The 16,449-nt window shown below is 35.5% G+C and overlaps 1 protein-coding gene across 10 annotated transcripts in view; it reads right to left on the bottom strand.

Moving 5' to 3' along the window:
* Positions 1–16,449, bottom strand: part of ORC5 (origin recognition complex subunit 5) — a 134,228-nt gene that overhangs the window by 50,088 nt on the left and 67,691 nt on the right. For 8 of the 10 annotated variants that reach the window (XR_006275719.1, XR_006275718.1, XM_038420206.1 and 5 more), the window contains exon 13: positions 16,005–16,115. Coding sequence is in view for 8 of the 10 variants with exons in the window: in XM_038420206.1 (XP_038276134.1) it covers positions 16,005–16,115 (111 nt within the window). In the remaining 2 variants the exon portion in view is untranslated. Of the gene's footprint in view, positions 1–806; positions 7,795–16,004; positions 16,116–16,449 lie in introns of those variants that run through there. The other 2 variants (XM_043497370.1, XM_038420216.2) reach the window with 2 other exon arrangements.

Raw genomic sequence — 16,449 nt, 5'->3', positions numbered from 1 at the left:
TGAATATTTTCCAGACCTTTTGGTTTGTATATGCTAACTTTTCCCATGCATTTCCTGGTTTTCTGTCAGCCACTATATTATGGTACGACCATAGTCTCCTAGGTAATGTGCTACACAATACATTGCCAAATTGTAACTGTTAAGCTTTTGACAAGTGGACCACATAGCTCAGGGAACTGGTAGTGGTATAAAGAACCTTACATTTATACGTCACATTTGTTTAGATAGATGAGTCTGGTATGACCAAAAGTTCCTATTTCTGATAGCAGCTTAATGTGTTTTATGAAATTACTCTGATAGTCTCAAAAAGTAGTTTGTAGCGTGCAAGCATCCAGATCACTTTCAACAACAACTCATTTGTCACTAACTGACAACTACATTATCTGTCTCAGGAGAAACCAAAAGCTGAATGGGCATGGAGGTTGAATTCACCTGATGATTCTTCTAGACACTAGAAAATACAATGCAGAGGAGATTACTCTGTGATGCTGTATGCATTCCATAAATAGATTATGTCAATCTAGCATCTTTCAGGAGCATTACATTCACACAAATTATTACAAAGCTTCTCCCTATACCATCAGCATTATGCATCCATTAGAAACCATGTCAGGCTAGAAAATAGCTGCTGCAAACAGTTTTCCAGAGCCAAGTGCTTTTCAATAAAGGAAAAAGGCTGAAAAAGATCAACAGTCTTCAGGTTTCTGCCCATGTCTTTTGAGCAATCCTTCAGTCAATCTTTTTGTTTTCAATATCAGTTATAATAAGTAAAGTTATTACTTTAGTAGTAGTAATAGTTAGTAAAATTATTCTTCAAGTTATCCTTGGCCATTCTCTTTCATGCTTCTTGCTCTGATGCCTAAGTAGCAGTATACCAACATGTCCATTTTATCTAGGTCACAGGTACCCTGAATTATACTCACCACTATCCAGTCACTAAACAAGATCAACTTGGCTTTTACATCTCTAGTGTATCAATTATAATCAATGCCCCTGCTACCATCACTCCCATTAGAGCCAAATTCATCAGCATTTGAATTCACTGCCACTTGAAGAAGCTGACATTTTGTTTCACAGGCTACTCAGTCTGGTCATTCGATTATTAGAAAGAAAAATTTATAAAATATGTATACTACATAATCATGAATTTAATATGTACATTTTATTTGCATTAAATTGATTCCAATAACTAAAATTACTTCTCTTCAGATCTATAAATATCTTTTAATATTGAATTTACACTGTTAAAATAATCTATCACAACTTGCTAGAAATGTCTGCATATACAACAACATCCATACATACCATTTGTATTTAGAATTATATTGCAAGAACAAATACTAATATATAAAACAAAGAAGTGGAATATTTAAAAATTAAACTCTGAATTATTGCTATTAATCTGCTATTAGTGTTCTATATGTGGATAGCAGCAGGGCAACTGAGATTATCTTCATTCAAATATTCAAGGTTGCCCCATCAGGTGTTCATGACAAATATATCCAAATCAGACAGACTGTATTTGCATTCTGTCTGTATGATCAAAAGTTGTATTAAAACATTTCAGTTTTTATTTAAGCTACTAACTGTGCCTAAAAATAGTTAGTTATGAATAAAAAGGTATCAAAGTTATATATTTTTTTACTTTCTAAACTTTAAACAATTGAGAAATGCCTGGCCTTTAATTCATCTATGCATTTCTAGTGCACCAGTTATATGTATGCCCCATTTACACAGATAACATTTCAGTTTAACTAAGGGACCCGTCTCTCCACCTTTTCCTCATACTATGTTTTCCTGTAGTGGGATCACTTTCAGTATGGTCTTTCAGGAGGCACTGCCAGGCTTTTCTGCTGCTACCGTTATTGAGAGAAGGCTTACGCAAAGACATAAGGCTTGTACTTTGACCTAAAAGCAGCAAAGCTATGGCTCATCTTTCTCCCAGGGATTCCCAGAGAAGTATGGTCTTTGCCAGCAACACACACTTCTGAACTGCCAGAGTTCCAGTGCTTGTTGCTGGGTTAACCAACAGCAGCCCTCCTAAAAGGGAGGGCTGATACTGGCCACCCAGCAGTGCAACACCACCCATAGTGTGTCCCTTCCCAAATTACACTGTGCAGCACAACTGGTTAAGTCAGTCCACAGGATGAATTCACAAGAGGGGGGGATGGTCAGGAGTGCAAGTCATTGATTTCTCTGGTCCTTCAATGGCTTTCACAGGAAACCTGAGATTTGTGGAGGGCAGTTTTTAGATTACTGAACTATGCTATGCCCATCCTTTTAAGTCACCATATAACTGTATTGCAGAGTCCTCTAGATTTCTCCTCTCCATCTCTATCCCAATGTTTTGTTGCCCCTTTGTTACATTATAAGTGAAATTAGACTACAAGATCTTAGATGAGGGTCCTTGTACAGCATCTATGTACCGTGAGACTTTCTGCACAGTTTTCAACCCTGAAAATAATAAACAACAATCATCCTCTGGTCAGACATGCTGCCCAGCTATTGCAGGACTTTTAATGGAACATCAGCACCTTGCTGCATTCAGGACAAGACAATTAAGCTTCACTTTTTTGGATCAAGTTCTAGGTTGTCATGGGAAACCAGAAAGTTGTATTTTTCTTAGCCTCATATTCTGTCACAATGTTATATTTTTAAACAAGCTACAGTAATTGTAATCTTTTACTTCTGTTTACCAGGTATATAAACTTTTCAGAGTGAAAATTTACTCTAATTTCCAACTCCATATCTTCCAAAGTCCACTCCCCAAAATAATATATTTGTTAATTTCTCTACAAGAAAAACAGCTACATTATTCCAATTCTTACTATTCACCATCTATGAAGGGGCATTCTTTTGTCAATAGGCTTCATATTTTAAAATCCTGCCTTCCAAATTAACCGTACTGCAGCTGCTTCTTTTGTCCATGGTGCTGTGTCAAGGCCCGCTGTTCCCAATGAAATGAATAGAAAGCAGCAGAGGGTCTTTTGGTGGTGGTGGGGGGAGACGGTCATGTAAAAAAGTCAGTGACTAACTGTACTTGACAAAGCAGAAATACATCTCTACAAATATTTAGTCACGTGATAAAATACATTCTTGAACATTCCATTTTGTTACCCCTTTGTGCTAAAATAAGTTGTCCATATACACATTTGTACTTCATTTTTGACAGCACCCAAAATTGTTATAGGTGCCTCCCAATGCAGATAAACTACAAACTAATTTTAAATATGATGCAACAAAGGCACTCAAGTATCTCAGTGGTACAGAATAGGAGTGGGGAGCAGTAACAAGACAGCAGGAAGCAGCATGGACCAAACAGGAAAAGAATCTAACACTATATCTGAATCTTCCACCAGGAATACTGGATCATATTTTGTGTCTTTGCATCATGGCAGACAGCAATGCTTACAAATCCATAGGGCCTTATGGGGAATATAACAGAGGAATACAGATTTATAGCTATAAAATCTACCACTAAACCCTTTGATTCTACCTAATCCAAGCATAAATATGTCCACTACCTATCCTAACACTGTCCCCAAATTTATTTTTATGAAATAGAGAGCATTTTGGAATAGAATTATGTACACAGATACCAAATAGTTAAAAGATATGTTAAATCTGTCACATATACAAGCTGGATTTAGATACAGAAGTTAAGAGGTTGTGCAGTACTTGCTTAATTAATCTTTGCTCTATTAACAGATAAACCAGATGTACTATTATGTTCTTTGTTCTCATCTACAGAGGGGATGAGCAGATTATTTATCTCCAAACAATAGGAGTTCGTGTACTACAGTGTGGATTTTTTTTTTTTTTTTTTAAATCTGGAAGGCAATCACTAACAAGCTTCAGCTGGAACTGCTTGATGTAAAAACTGTGTGAACTTGTTCCTGGACTAATAAATGATGTTCCTTCCATTAAGAAAAATAAACTAATTTCCAAATGGAGGGAGGTTATTTTTTAAAAACATTTTTATATTTAACACTTTTCGATACTGTGTATTGTATACTGAGCAGTATATTGAAATAACTATTTTTTCATTGTTAGTCTTAATTTTGCAAAAGTTTTAAAAATGTATAAGTAACAAGGAGAAAATAAAAAATAAAAGTAATCAGTAGTTAATCAGTATATGAAACCTCCTCCACGCTACACCTGATGCAGTCTCGGGTGATGCCACACTATGTTATTATTTAGTGTTATACTCAGAGGGCCACAATATATGTGCTACATTTATGAATGTGTATAATGAACATATTGCACTGAAGCAGTTAAGCGCTATTATCAAGATTGCTAGCCTAAACATTAATTTGCTTTGAAAGCTTTTTTTTTTTTAAATCTGACTGATGTTATCTTTGAAAAGATCAATCATATACCATATTCTGGCATTACTATACCATAATAATTAAAAATCCAATTTATTGTGCGCCCCTCACAAAAACTGGTACAAAAAATCCCAATCCTGTGTCATAATGTTCATACATTGGCTTATTTATGTTGTGCCTATGCAAAATTTGTTTAAAAAATATTACTGGAGCCAAGAAACTAAAATTAAACAAGGGAAGACTTTCAAGGTAGGTCAACTTTTAGGATTAATAACCTTGACAGAATGTTTACCATTGAAACTGACTAATTTTCCGTGCTTCCATATACATTGTACCAGTGTTAAAGTTCTGCCCCCTAGCCTCCTTCCTTCCTTCCATTATATCATAAGATTTTCTTCTGAAAATCTGTTTATATTAAATTTACAATAATTTCAATCTTTAGGAGAGGGCTGAAAAAAACCAGATCACATCTTTTCTAAACCACTGAATGTTTAGAAAAGTGAAACTATACAATTGGACTCGTCACTGGAGGCTCCTTGGGATAGGGATCGTCTTCATTTAAAGTGCACGGTATAGTACACAATGTATTATCAGTGTTTAACATGTGATAATACAGGCGTTTATTATCTCACTTTTGCAAAGTCACATACAAGCCTTAGTGTAATGTAAAGTTTGAATAAATTCAGCTTTCTAGTTAACAAGTTACATCATAAGCAGCATATAAGAAAGGCTACTGAAGACTCCTTCAGTATATAATCACAAGCAACAAAATAATAAAAAGAAGCAAGATATTAAGGTTTGTAACTACCTGGAGAGTCATACAGCATCTTTGTTCCAGGAATCTTTGGAGATCCCTGCAATTTTCTACCGACTAACCAAACCAGGGATACAGAAATGTATTGCTCTAAATTATTAGAAAGGAATTTTTCTTTTAAATGTAGCTTTGAGTAAGACATTACTTTTATATTTTAGGAAACCGACAGCACAAATTATATATCTAAAATTAATCACAATACTTTAAAATCTAATTTAGATCATTAAACAAAATATGGCTCAGACCAATTTTCCCCCAAAGAAAAATCTTTTTCTACAGAGCTTATTAGTAGCTGCTTCTCTATAGCTTTAATTACAAAACATTATTTTGATTGAGATCTGAGTCTAGGGTTTTATTTTATTCATAGCCATGCTGAGGCTTGAAGTTGTTTAGTCAGTTATTTGGTTAAAGAGAAGTATTGCCTGCTCATTTTCTTTAGTTTAACAGCAGGCTCTCAAACTGCCATACTCTGTTGAAGTGCTAAGCCATGATACCCTGCTGTGTTCCATACACAGTTCCCATTTTTGCTTACACATTTCTGCCAGATTTGTCTAATAATCAAGAAAAGTCGTAAGAAATTATGAGAAAATAAGAAGCAGGGAAGAGGGCACAGTTGCCCTCCTTTCTTCCTTATTTCCTAAAAGCTATTACATTTATTAGGGACTGTCTTGATCTTTAGACAAATGCGGCACAAACATGCACACATGTGCATACACATGTACAAGGAATGTAGATAGTGGTGACCAAGTGCAATAGTACAGATAAACATATTTAGCGGGGTATTGTTTCTTATATGCACAACAGTAAAAGGACTGTCCTCCTAATAACTCAACTTTGATGAGCATGGAGCAACCATGCAACTTGTTCTCAACCACCAGGCTGCAGTCATAGCCAGGGACTCTGAGTGATGTACAAAGGACACAGATTCCCTGATTGTGTAAGAGAGCCCATTAGCATGACACAGCTAAATCCACCACCCTTCCCCACCTACCCCAGCAGACTCGGCCACATTCCTGGTATCTTGTCTTTCTTCTTGCAGCGTCCGAGACAAATATATTTTTGTTTAAATACATTAACCCTAAATACTGCACACAGATATAAATTCTGTTTTAGCACAGTTCAGCTTTTACTTGGAGGATCTATGATCTGACCATGCTCAGCGTGAGTGTCATCTTTGTATTTAAATCTAGGGCTGGGAATTGATAGATCACTTATTTATCTGTATCCCAGAAGCTATAGCATGGTGGAAACCCTTAAGGCAAAATAAATTGTTATGCATTAAAACTGAGGGAGAGCATCCTTAACTTTTATAATCACCTCACTTTTGAAAGCTTAATATTTCATCCTCGGTGTTGAATTAACACTTTTCTATATATTGGGGGGGAAAAAAATTCCCACGGGTCAAGTCCCTCAGACACACACGCCAATCAGAAATAGTGTATAATTTTGAGGGAAACCGCAGTAAAATATTTCCTGACTGGAAAAAAGTTAGGGATATTGTTATATAATGTCCAAATTTGGAAGCATGATCTACATAATTCTTTCTGGGGTGGATTTTAAATTTCTATGATCTTACAAACTATTTCTGACATTCAGCAAGAAAACAAGAAACGTCATTTCTATACGAAGTAATCTCCATTGAAAACCAGAATCATCTCCAGGTTATGAACACACAAGTTAGTTGAGACCAAGATGCAGCAGGATAAAAATGCATTTCACCCCCATACCCCAACACATTTCCCAAGTTAACAATAAATATTTCAGTAATCTCTGGTGAAGTATTAGCACTGGCTCTACCTTATACTGCGAGAGGGAGGGGGATGAGCAAGATCTTACTGTCCCTCATGGAGAAGAGCACTTCCAAGCCAGTAAAAAGAAAAAAAAAAGAACATATTTTAAAAAAATCAAGTTGGCACTGTCTTTTTAAACTAAATTTTAAAAACCTCAGAAACCAATGGGAACTCTGTCTAGAAACAGAAAGGTATATCTTGATTTTTGCTTTTAAACCAGTTTTCAAAAAATTAATTTTTTTCTGTTTTCTGGAAAGGCCCTTTGGGGAAAGCCACCATGTATGCTTTCGCCAAATCCTCCCTGTCTGTGAGAATGACTGCATGCTTCCTTTTCATTTTCAACTGCTCTTTTGCTGCTTCTGTTACTCTCAAAGGTGCCTGGAGTAAAACATACACAGGAGCAATCCCCAGAGCAGTGCATGAAGTGACAGCATCATGCTAGAACATGAGGAAGGAAGTGCAACTGATCAAACAGAAAAGATTGAAGCTGACTGTACACTAAGTGCTGTCAACTGAATAAGAGAAAAACTAAAAGAAAAAAAGGAAATATTTGTTTTTTTATTTACAAAATCAATAATCTGAGCTGTTAGAAACATGATTTTTAAAAGCTGACTGTGTCCCTTTAAGATTGTATTGCATGACTGGCCTAGTAGCGTAACAATAAACACACCAAAATCAGGCGTAGGAACAGATTTCGAAATCTAATTTACTACACTAGTGAGACTGAGCACTACATAGTGTTGCTTCCTTTGGTCTCCTGGGGGAGGATATGCCATGGTAAAAAGAGCACTCCAGCTGACCTATTCAACAGCGGAATGGGCAACAAGCATGGTTCCTTCCAATCTGTATAGCAGGTGCCACACTGTCATCAAGAAAAAAAGAGGGATAAAATATAAACAAAAAACATCAGATATTCTTCAGAGAATAAACAAGATTTATTTAAATTACCTTTTAAAGCTGCTGGGGTCAGGGAATGAGTCTTTTAGTAAACTCTGTAAATTGCACATAAACCTACAGTATTATATAAATAATATATAAAAATGAGTTATTCCCAAATCCAATCCACTTGAGACAATGGAGAAAAACTAAATAAATTTTTGATGCTTCTGTAGGAGATAGTCTGATTTTTAAGCAATGTCCCTTTGGCTCCCTCTTGCTGAAAGCATGTTAAATATGCTTTTTTTTTTTGGATGGACTCGCGTTAAATTAGCATTTAGCACAACAGTCTTTAAGAAGGATAACTGTAAATATGAAATGTATCCTTTTTCAAAGTTAAAAGGCTCAAACTCCAGTGTCAGTTTCATTTGGAATTACATCCATTGCTTTGCCATATTAGAAAGTTCCTCCTTTACACTTGCATCCCAGACAGTGCCATATATATGTTACAGTTTGCACTCATTTTATGAGTAATACCCGTGGCAGGCCTGTAGAAATTCAGTTGCTTTTGCTGGTGTTAAACACACCAGAAACATGGAACAAATGAACCACAAAACTTTTTATATTGCATGCTCACGACTTATGAAATGATTGACAACAGAAACAAAAGCAGAAAATGTCTGGAAATGGCAGGAGGATACAGGGTTTTTGCAGAGCTCTAGTTTTCTAATACTACTCCACTCAGAAATACATATAATTCCTATTTTGAATTTAACCCAAGTGGGGGGACAGTAGACATCTTCATTTTTGGATCTAAACAAACAAACTCCTTTCAAATTACCCAGCATAGTTTGTTCTACTATAATATACTATGTGATAGTATAAAGTGAAAATACAAATAAAACCCAAGTCTATTCCAATCATTTTTCAACTATAAACACAATTATTGTGTATAGAAGGGTACACGCCTCTCCATTTCTACACGTTTCTTTATTCTAACTAATATTTGTTACAATTATTATTTATACAAGGTAGAGCTCACAGACCCAACTGTGCTCTTTTACCATCATATACCCTATTTTGCTGATTGCTATAACATAAACACAGTAAAAGACAGCCCTCACACCAAAGTCTTTAGTCTTAAGACAGTGATTTCAATGGGTTTATTGATATACTTAAGTTAAATGTGTGCATAAGTACTTGTAGAATCAGGGCCTAAATTAAGGCATGACACACTAAGTGGGTCCAACAAACAATAAGAGGGGAAGGCAGGGGAGAATAAGATTAGAAAAATGCCAAGAGTGATAGGACTGTAAACTGGCTACATGCAGAATTTGCAGGAAGTTTTCATTTAGTAAAAGAACAAAAATATGTTTATAATAATAGTAATACCTGCTGGCCTAGCCAATTCTGGGTCACAATTTATTTTAGTGATCATGGTAGAAGCAAGTCTTAAGGAGGGATTTGGAGGACTACAGTGTAGTAGTTTAACAGATTAGTTCAGGGAAGGTGTTCCATATATAAAAGGTGGCACAGAAGAAACCACCTAGGAACTAGCGGGAGAAGAGAACTATACAGATAAATCATACATAAATTCACAAGTATGGTTTTTATTAATACCTAGTAGGCTTTAAACAGGCAACAAGAAAAATACAATAATCTTCAATAGTTTTCTCTCTTAAATGCTGCACAACTAAAGCCAAATTCTCATCCCTCATGCAAAGGCAAAATTAAATGGACTCACAGAATCTTCCTCCCAATGCGCATAAAGCAACTAAGTAGCTTCTCCAACAACCAAACTGCAGTGATAGTACCTGCCCTACACCGAGGTTTTAGCTAGTGGATCCACATATACACTTGGATTCAGGCATAGACACTGACTACACCCCAGTTGTCCCATAGGGCTGTCAGAGATGTGCTATAAAGCAGGGCTCAGTGGTGTGTAGAAGATGGAATCCTCTACGGCCTTTATTCAATCTGCACCAGCAAATCATGGTGGCTCCACTATTTTTAGGGCCTTATGTAATTGTAGGATTTATTCCCATTTTTCATTAATAACATTTGTTCTCAAAGTTGATTTGACAAATGCCCAACCCAATAGGATCAACTGTATTTATGTATGTTCACCCAGGTATAGAAAGTTATATTAAGGAATTATGAAAGGCAAATATAAAATCTTCAGCTTATTAAATGATTAGACAAAAGCGTGTCTAAAGAATAACCTCTAAAATAGTATGTTTCCTCATTCTAGAACTTCACAGTGGTTTAGGAGCTTGCTTTCTATCTGCCCTTTTTTCCCCGTAAGTTCAAGAAATATTGATGCCTTGTCAAAAAATGAATTCAATGACAGAAAAGCAACCTATTGGAAACATTTTAAAACTATTTTTAATATATTAATCTTACCATTTCCAGTAATGTCTTATCTCTGGCCAATTAGAACAATCCAGTTGAAAAAAAAATAAACATTTCAGAAGAAAAAGATAATTCAAAATCTTTCAAGTGACTAGAAGGCCTTCACAGGCGAACACACACAGTAATAATAGAAATGCAGGGGGGAGGGGGGAAATCTCTTAATTTTCCCTCAAATACATTAGATATTCTCTGCAAATGTGTGAAACTGTATTTAAAAACACAGTACTAAGGCCAAAATCAGTTTCAACATTTAAAGTGGTAATTAAGACAAATTTCTTTTGAGAGAAGTTTGATTTGCTGAAAGTCTATGCTAACAAGAGAGGAAATGAAAAGAAAATGAATGGGCCAAATTCATTCCCAGTATAACTTTGTTGATTCTAGTGGAGTTACACCAGGAAAAATTTGGTCTCATACATCTCAACCAGAAAGTTCAATTATACCAAAAAAAAGAATACATTTACTCACATAAAAAGTTAAAGGAAGGCCCATTTATTAAGGGCTATGACTAACAATAAAAGGCAAAACCCAGATGAATCTTCAAATTACACCTTGAAGGTCTATATGGTTAAAAAAAAACCCACCACAATTAGATTTAATAAATCTTAGCATTAACAGAAAATTAAAAATCTGTACGTCTTTTCATTATTTATTGATGGAAAGACTTATTTTGAAAAGTTAATGAGTAGAATTTCTGCATGGATAGAAATTTGGCACAGAAATGAGAAACAAGACATCGTCAATGACATATTCTAGATCTTACAGCAGCCTTTACTAGTGATTAGCATTTTTTGCTGAAAGTTAATAAACTTTAGAGATGAGATGGGCTCATGTTTTTGAAAATTCATGGTGAGATTGTACCTAAATATAACAAGTGGCTCTAATATATAGATTTTCCTCTGTGGATCAAAGTAGATAAAATAAAATACTGTTGAACAAACTAAAAGCCAACTATTACTTTGAAAAACATTTTTAAACAGTGTACAGTACCAATTTTCATATAGCTTCTTATTTGTGGATTCCACAAAGTTTTATATATACAGACTAGCAAAATAACCAGATTTTGTAGGAATTATACAATTCTCAATTCTTTATTTTAATGAACAAAACCTTTAATGAGAAAAGGCTTGCAATATGATTAGTGAAATATCAAAATAGTCTTATAAATGCTTAAAAACAATAAAAACTTGTTCAACCTATTTTAAATTCTGGTTTTAAAACTTAAATTATATTCTGTTAAAATGTATTTGATATTCCAGTTAGAAACTTGGAGAACTTTTTTTTATTTAATTGAAAATCTAATGTAATAAAAGATATCACAATCAGTGAAAAATCCATAAAATTCAAGCTCAAAGTTGATTGACAACCCTTAGCTTTAGATTTCTCTTGGTTGTTGGATGTTTATTATAACCTTGTTATTTATTGCAGTTTTTAAAAGTTTAATCTACATATATTTAAGAGGAAAACTTTAACTTTTAAAGATGTAACTTGACAACAATGCCATCTAGTGTACATTTTAAATTAGCATGATGTGTTTGTTTTTTAAATATTTATCCTGTAACATACCACAGAGAGCTAGGGAGGGAAATATGCTATGTACAAATTGTATGTCTAATATTGAAGAAGGGTTATATGACAGCAAGGATATCTTAAGTGTTCAGTACCTAACACTGAGGTTTTTTGTTGTTGTTTTTTTGGGTGTTTTTGTTTTGTTTTGTTTTTGAGGGGCGGGGGTTAAAAAGGATGTAAAAATCTAACTATAATTAAGCATATTAGAACTTATTCCCTCAGAGATGCAGCTCTGGCGCAAACAGAAAAAGCACAGGGAAAACCAGTTTTTGAAAGCAAATGATAAGAGGCAACTTAAGAGGAATAAAAGAGGAAAGCAGGAAAGTATTAGAGATTTATAGTGATCCTCAAAGGTGAAGGTGAGAGTGTTGAGAGTAAGATTTATAGCTAGCTTCAACGTTAAAAATGGAGCAGCTATTGCTGCTTGATAAATCCAAACTGCTAATGAAAACTGTAGGTTTGTTTCTGTACACCATATACTATAGTTATGCTGCCATCTACTGAAATGTTATTTCATTAAGGATTTAGGATTGTATATAGGATAGTTAAAAACAAGTACTTGAAGACAATATTCAATAAAGATAATCAATAAGGTTCCATCGAAAAGGAGCCAAGATAAAAAGATGTGCATATCACAACAAACATCTCGTGTGATCTTTCACTGCTGGAACCCATAACCTTTCCCCGTACCTTTTGTTGACCATTACCCATTGCTGTAATACAGTAAAGGATGCCTTAATTTAAGAACATAAGAACAGCAATACTGGGTCAGACCAAAGGTCCATCTAGCCCAATATCCTGTCTTCCGACAGTGGCCAATGCCAAGTGCCCCAGAGGGAATGAACAGAACAGGAAATCATCAAGTGATCCATCCCGTCGCCCACTCCCAGCTTCTGGCAAACAGAGGTGAGGGACACCATCCCTGCCCATCCTGGCTAACAGTCATTAATGGACCTAACCTCCATGAATTTATCTAGTTCTTTTTTGAACCCTGTTATAGTCTTGGCCTTCACAACATCCTCTGGCAAGGAGCTCCACAGGTTGACTGTGCGTAGTGTGAAAAAAAAAAATACTTCCTTTTGTTTGTTTGAAACCTGCTGCCTATTAATTTCATTTGGTGACTTGTAGTTCTTGTGTTATGAGAGGGAACAAACAACACTTCCTTATTTACTTTCTCCACACCAGTCATGATTTTATAGACCTGTATCATATCCCTTAGTCGTCTTTTTTCCAAACTGAAAAGTCCCAGTTTTATTAATCTCTCCTCATACGGAAGCTGTTCCATACCCTTATCATTTTTGTTGCCCTTTTCTGAACCTTTTCCAATTCTAATACATCTTTTTTGAGATGGGGTGACCACATCTGCACACAGTATTCAAGATGTAGGCATACCATGGATTTATATAGAGGAAATTATATTTTTATAATTATATATTTTCTGTGTTATTATTTATCCCTTTCTTAATGATTCCCAACATTCTGTTAGCTTTGACTGCCGATGTACCTTGAGCGGACATTTTCAGAGAACTATCCACAATGACTCCAAGATCTCTTTCTTGAATGGTAACCGCTAATTTAGACCTCATCACTTTATATATATTATATATATATATACACATACATACATACATACACATACATACATACATACATACACACACACACACAGAGTTGGGATTATGCTTTCCAATGTGAATTACTATACATTTATCAACACTGAATTTCATCTGCCATTTTGTTGCCCAGGCACCTAGTTCCGAGAGATCCTTTTGTATGTCTTTGAAGTCTGCTTCGGACTTAACCATCTTCGAATATTGCCATCTCACTGTTTACCCCTTTTTCCAGATCATGTATTAACATGTTGAATAGGACTGGGCCCAGTACACACCCCTAGAGGACACCACTATTTACCTCTCTCCATTCTGAAAACTGACCATTTATTCCTTCCCTTTGTTCCCTATCTTTTAACCAGTTAGCAATCCATGAGAGAACCTTCCCTCTTATCCCATGACTGCTTATTTTGCTTAAGAGCCTTTGGTGAGGGACCATGTCAAATGCTTTCTGAAAATCTAAATACAATATATCCACTGGATCCCCCTTGTTCACATGCTTGTTGACCCTCTCAGAGAATTCTAGTAGATTGGTGAGGCATGATTTCCCTTTACAAAAACCATGTTGACTATTCCCCAACAAATTATGTTCATCTATGTGTCTGACAATTTTGTTCTTTACATACTTTGCCCGGTACCGAAGTCAGGATTAATGGTCTGCAATTGCCGGGGCCACCTCTGGAGCCTTTTTAAAAAATCAGCTTCACCAGTCATTTAGTACAAAAGCTGATTTAAATGATAGGTTACAGATGACAATTAGTAGTCCTGCAATTTCACATTTGAGTTTCTTCAGAACTCTTGGGTGAATACCATCTGGTCCTGGTGACTTATTACTGTTTAGTTTATCAATTTGTTCCAAAACCTCCTCTAGTGACCCCTCAAGCTGGGACAGTTCCTCAGATTTGTCACTTAAAAAGAATGGCTCAGGTTTGGGAATCTCCCTCACATCCTAAACAGTGAAGACCGATGCAAAGAATTCATTTAGTTTCTCCACAATGGCCTTATCGTCCTTGAGTGCTCCTTTAGCATCTCAATCGGCCAGTGACCCCACTAGTTGTTTAGCAGGCTTCCTGCTTCTGATGTACTTAAAACCATTTTTTGCTATTACTTTTTGAGTTTATGGCTAGCTGTTGTTCAAGTGTAAAAATATAATTAGGAAGGACAAAAAAGAATTTGATTTGCCAGAGTTTATGCTCCTTTCTATTTTCCTTATTAGGATTTAACTTCCACTTTTTAAAAGGCTACTTTTTTGCCTCTCACTGCTTCTTTTACTTTGTTGTTTAGCCATGGTGGCTCTTTTTTGGTTCTCTTATGTTTTTTAATTTGGGGTATTCATTTAAGTTGAGCCTCTATTATGGTGTCTTTAAAAAAAAGTTTCTATGCAGCTTGCAGGGATTTTACTTTTGGTGCTGTACCTTTTAATTTCTGTTTAACTAACCTCATTTTTGTGTAGTTCCCCTTTCTGAAGTTAAATGCTACAGGGTTGGGCCACTGTGATGTTTTCCTTGCCACAGGGATGTTATATTTAATTATATTATGGTCACTATTACCAAGCGGTCCAGCTATATTCACCACTTGAACCTGATCCTGTGCTCCACTTAACACTAAATCAAGAATTGCCTCCCCTCCTTTTGGTTCCAGGACTAGCTGCTCCAAGAAGCAGTCATTTAAGGTGTCAAGAAAGTATCTCTGCATCCCTTCCTGAGGTGATATGTACCCAGTCAATATGAGGATAGTTGAAATCCCCCATTATTATTGAGTTTATTTTAGTAGCCTCTCATCTCCCTGAGTATTTTACAGTCACTATCACCATCCTAGTCAGGTGGTCAGTAATATATCCCTACTGCTATATTCTTATTATTCAAGCATGGAATTACTATCCATAGAGATTCTATGTTATAGTCTGGTTCATTTGATTCTACACTTTCTTTCACATATAGTGCCACTCCCCCACCATCATGACCTGTTCTGTCCTTCCGATATATTTTGTATCCTGGTATTACTGTGTCCCATTGATTATCCTAATTTCACCGAGTTTCTGTGATGCCTATTATATCAATATCCTCATTTAATATGAGGCACTCTAGTTCGCCCATCTTATTATTTAGACTTCTAGTATTGTATATAAGCACTTTAAAAACTTGCCACTTTTTAGCTGTCTGCCATTACATGACGTAATTGAATGGACTTTTTTTTCTCGTGACTGTCATGATCCTCCAAACACTTATATACGTATTTAACTTTAAGCATGCAAGTACTCCCTAATCGACTTCAACTGAATCTATGCTGGCACAGAGACCCACCGGTGCAGATCACATTCCAGAATCCAGGAAGTTAGCAATTAAAATGTTTGAGCATTACAGAGATGGATTTTTTAATTCATAATTATGAAGAAAAAGAATTATCCAGAATCTTAGGTTTAAACTGCTGACATATAGCTCATTTCTCATTAGATGACAGAAAGCTTAATTAATCCAGAGGATTAATTATACTGTAAAGTCAAAACACCCCAAGCTTATGACTATTTCTGAGAGAACACAGTAAATCTTTTCAGAAGTTCCAGGCAATCTAAAAATACAACAAAAAAAACAAGTAAATCTGTACTCACCTGGGAAAATATATTTGCAGTTGGAGCAACTTTGTTGTCCACAATACTGTACAATATTGCTAACAATCTGTCCAGGGGGAATGGCTTTGGCCCAAGGAGGTGATTACTGGTCTGTAAGAGAGAAGGTATTCAATTAAATGGATTTTTCTGGAACACAGCACCACAGGATCTTATTTATTATACCTGTTAGTCTGTAGGTGGCAATTTATTTACAGTATCCCTTCTCAAAGGCCCATAGCCACTGTATGGAAAACATTCAATAGATACACAGCTCTGAATTTACACAAACAGAGCCCCATTTAACCTGGCAGGTGTCCAAAATGCTTTATACATAATTAAAAACACATTTAGGACATAAAACAATTTCGTCATATATATATATATATATATTATATATATAGTGTTAAAGGTAAAAAAAGAATTATTTAGTCCTAAGGACAGAAGT

Source organism: Dermochelys coriacea, chromosome 1 (assembly GCF_009764565.3).
Source record: "Dermochelys coriacea isolate rDerCor1 chromosome 1, rDerCor1.pri.v4, whole genome shotgun sequence".
Lineage (NCBI taxonomy): Eukaryota > Metazoa > Chordata > Testudines > Dermochelyidae > Dermochelys > Dermochelys coriacea.
The sequence above is the reverse complement of the archived record's forward strand: the minus strand, read 5'-3'. Positions and strand labels throughout refer to the sequence as shown.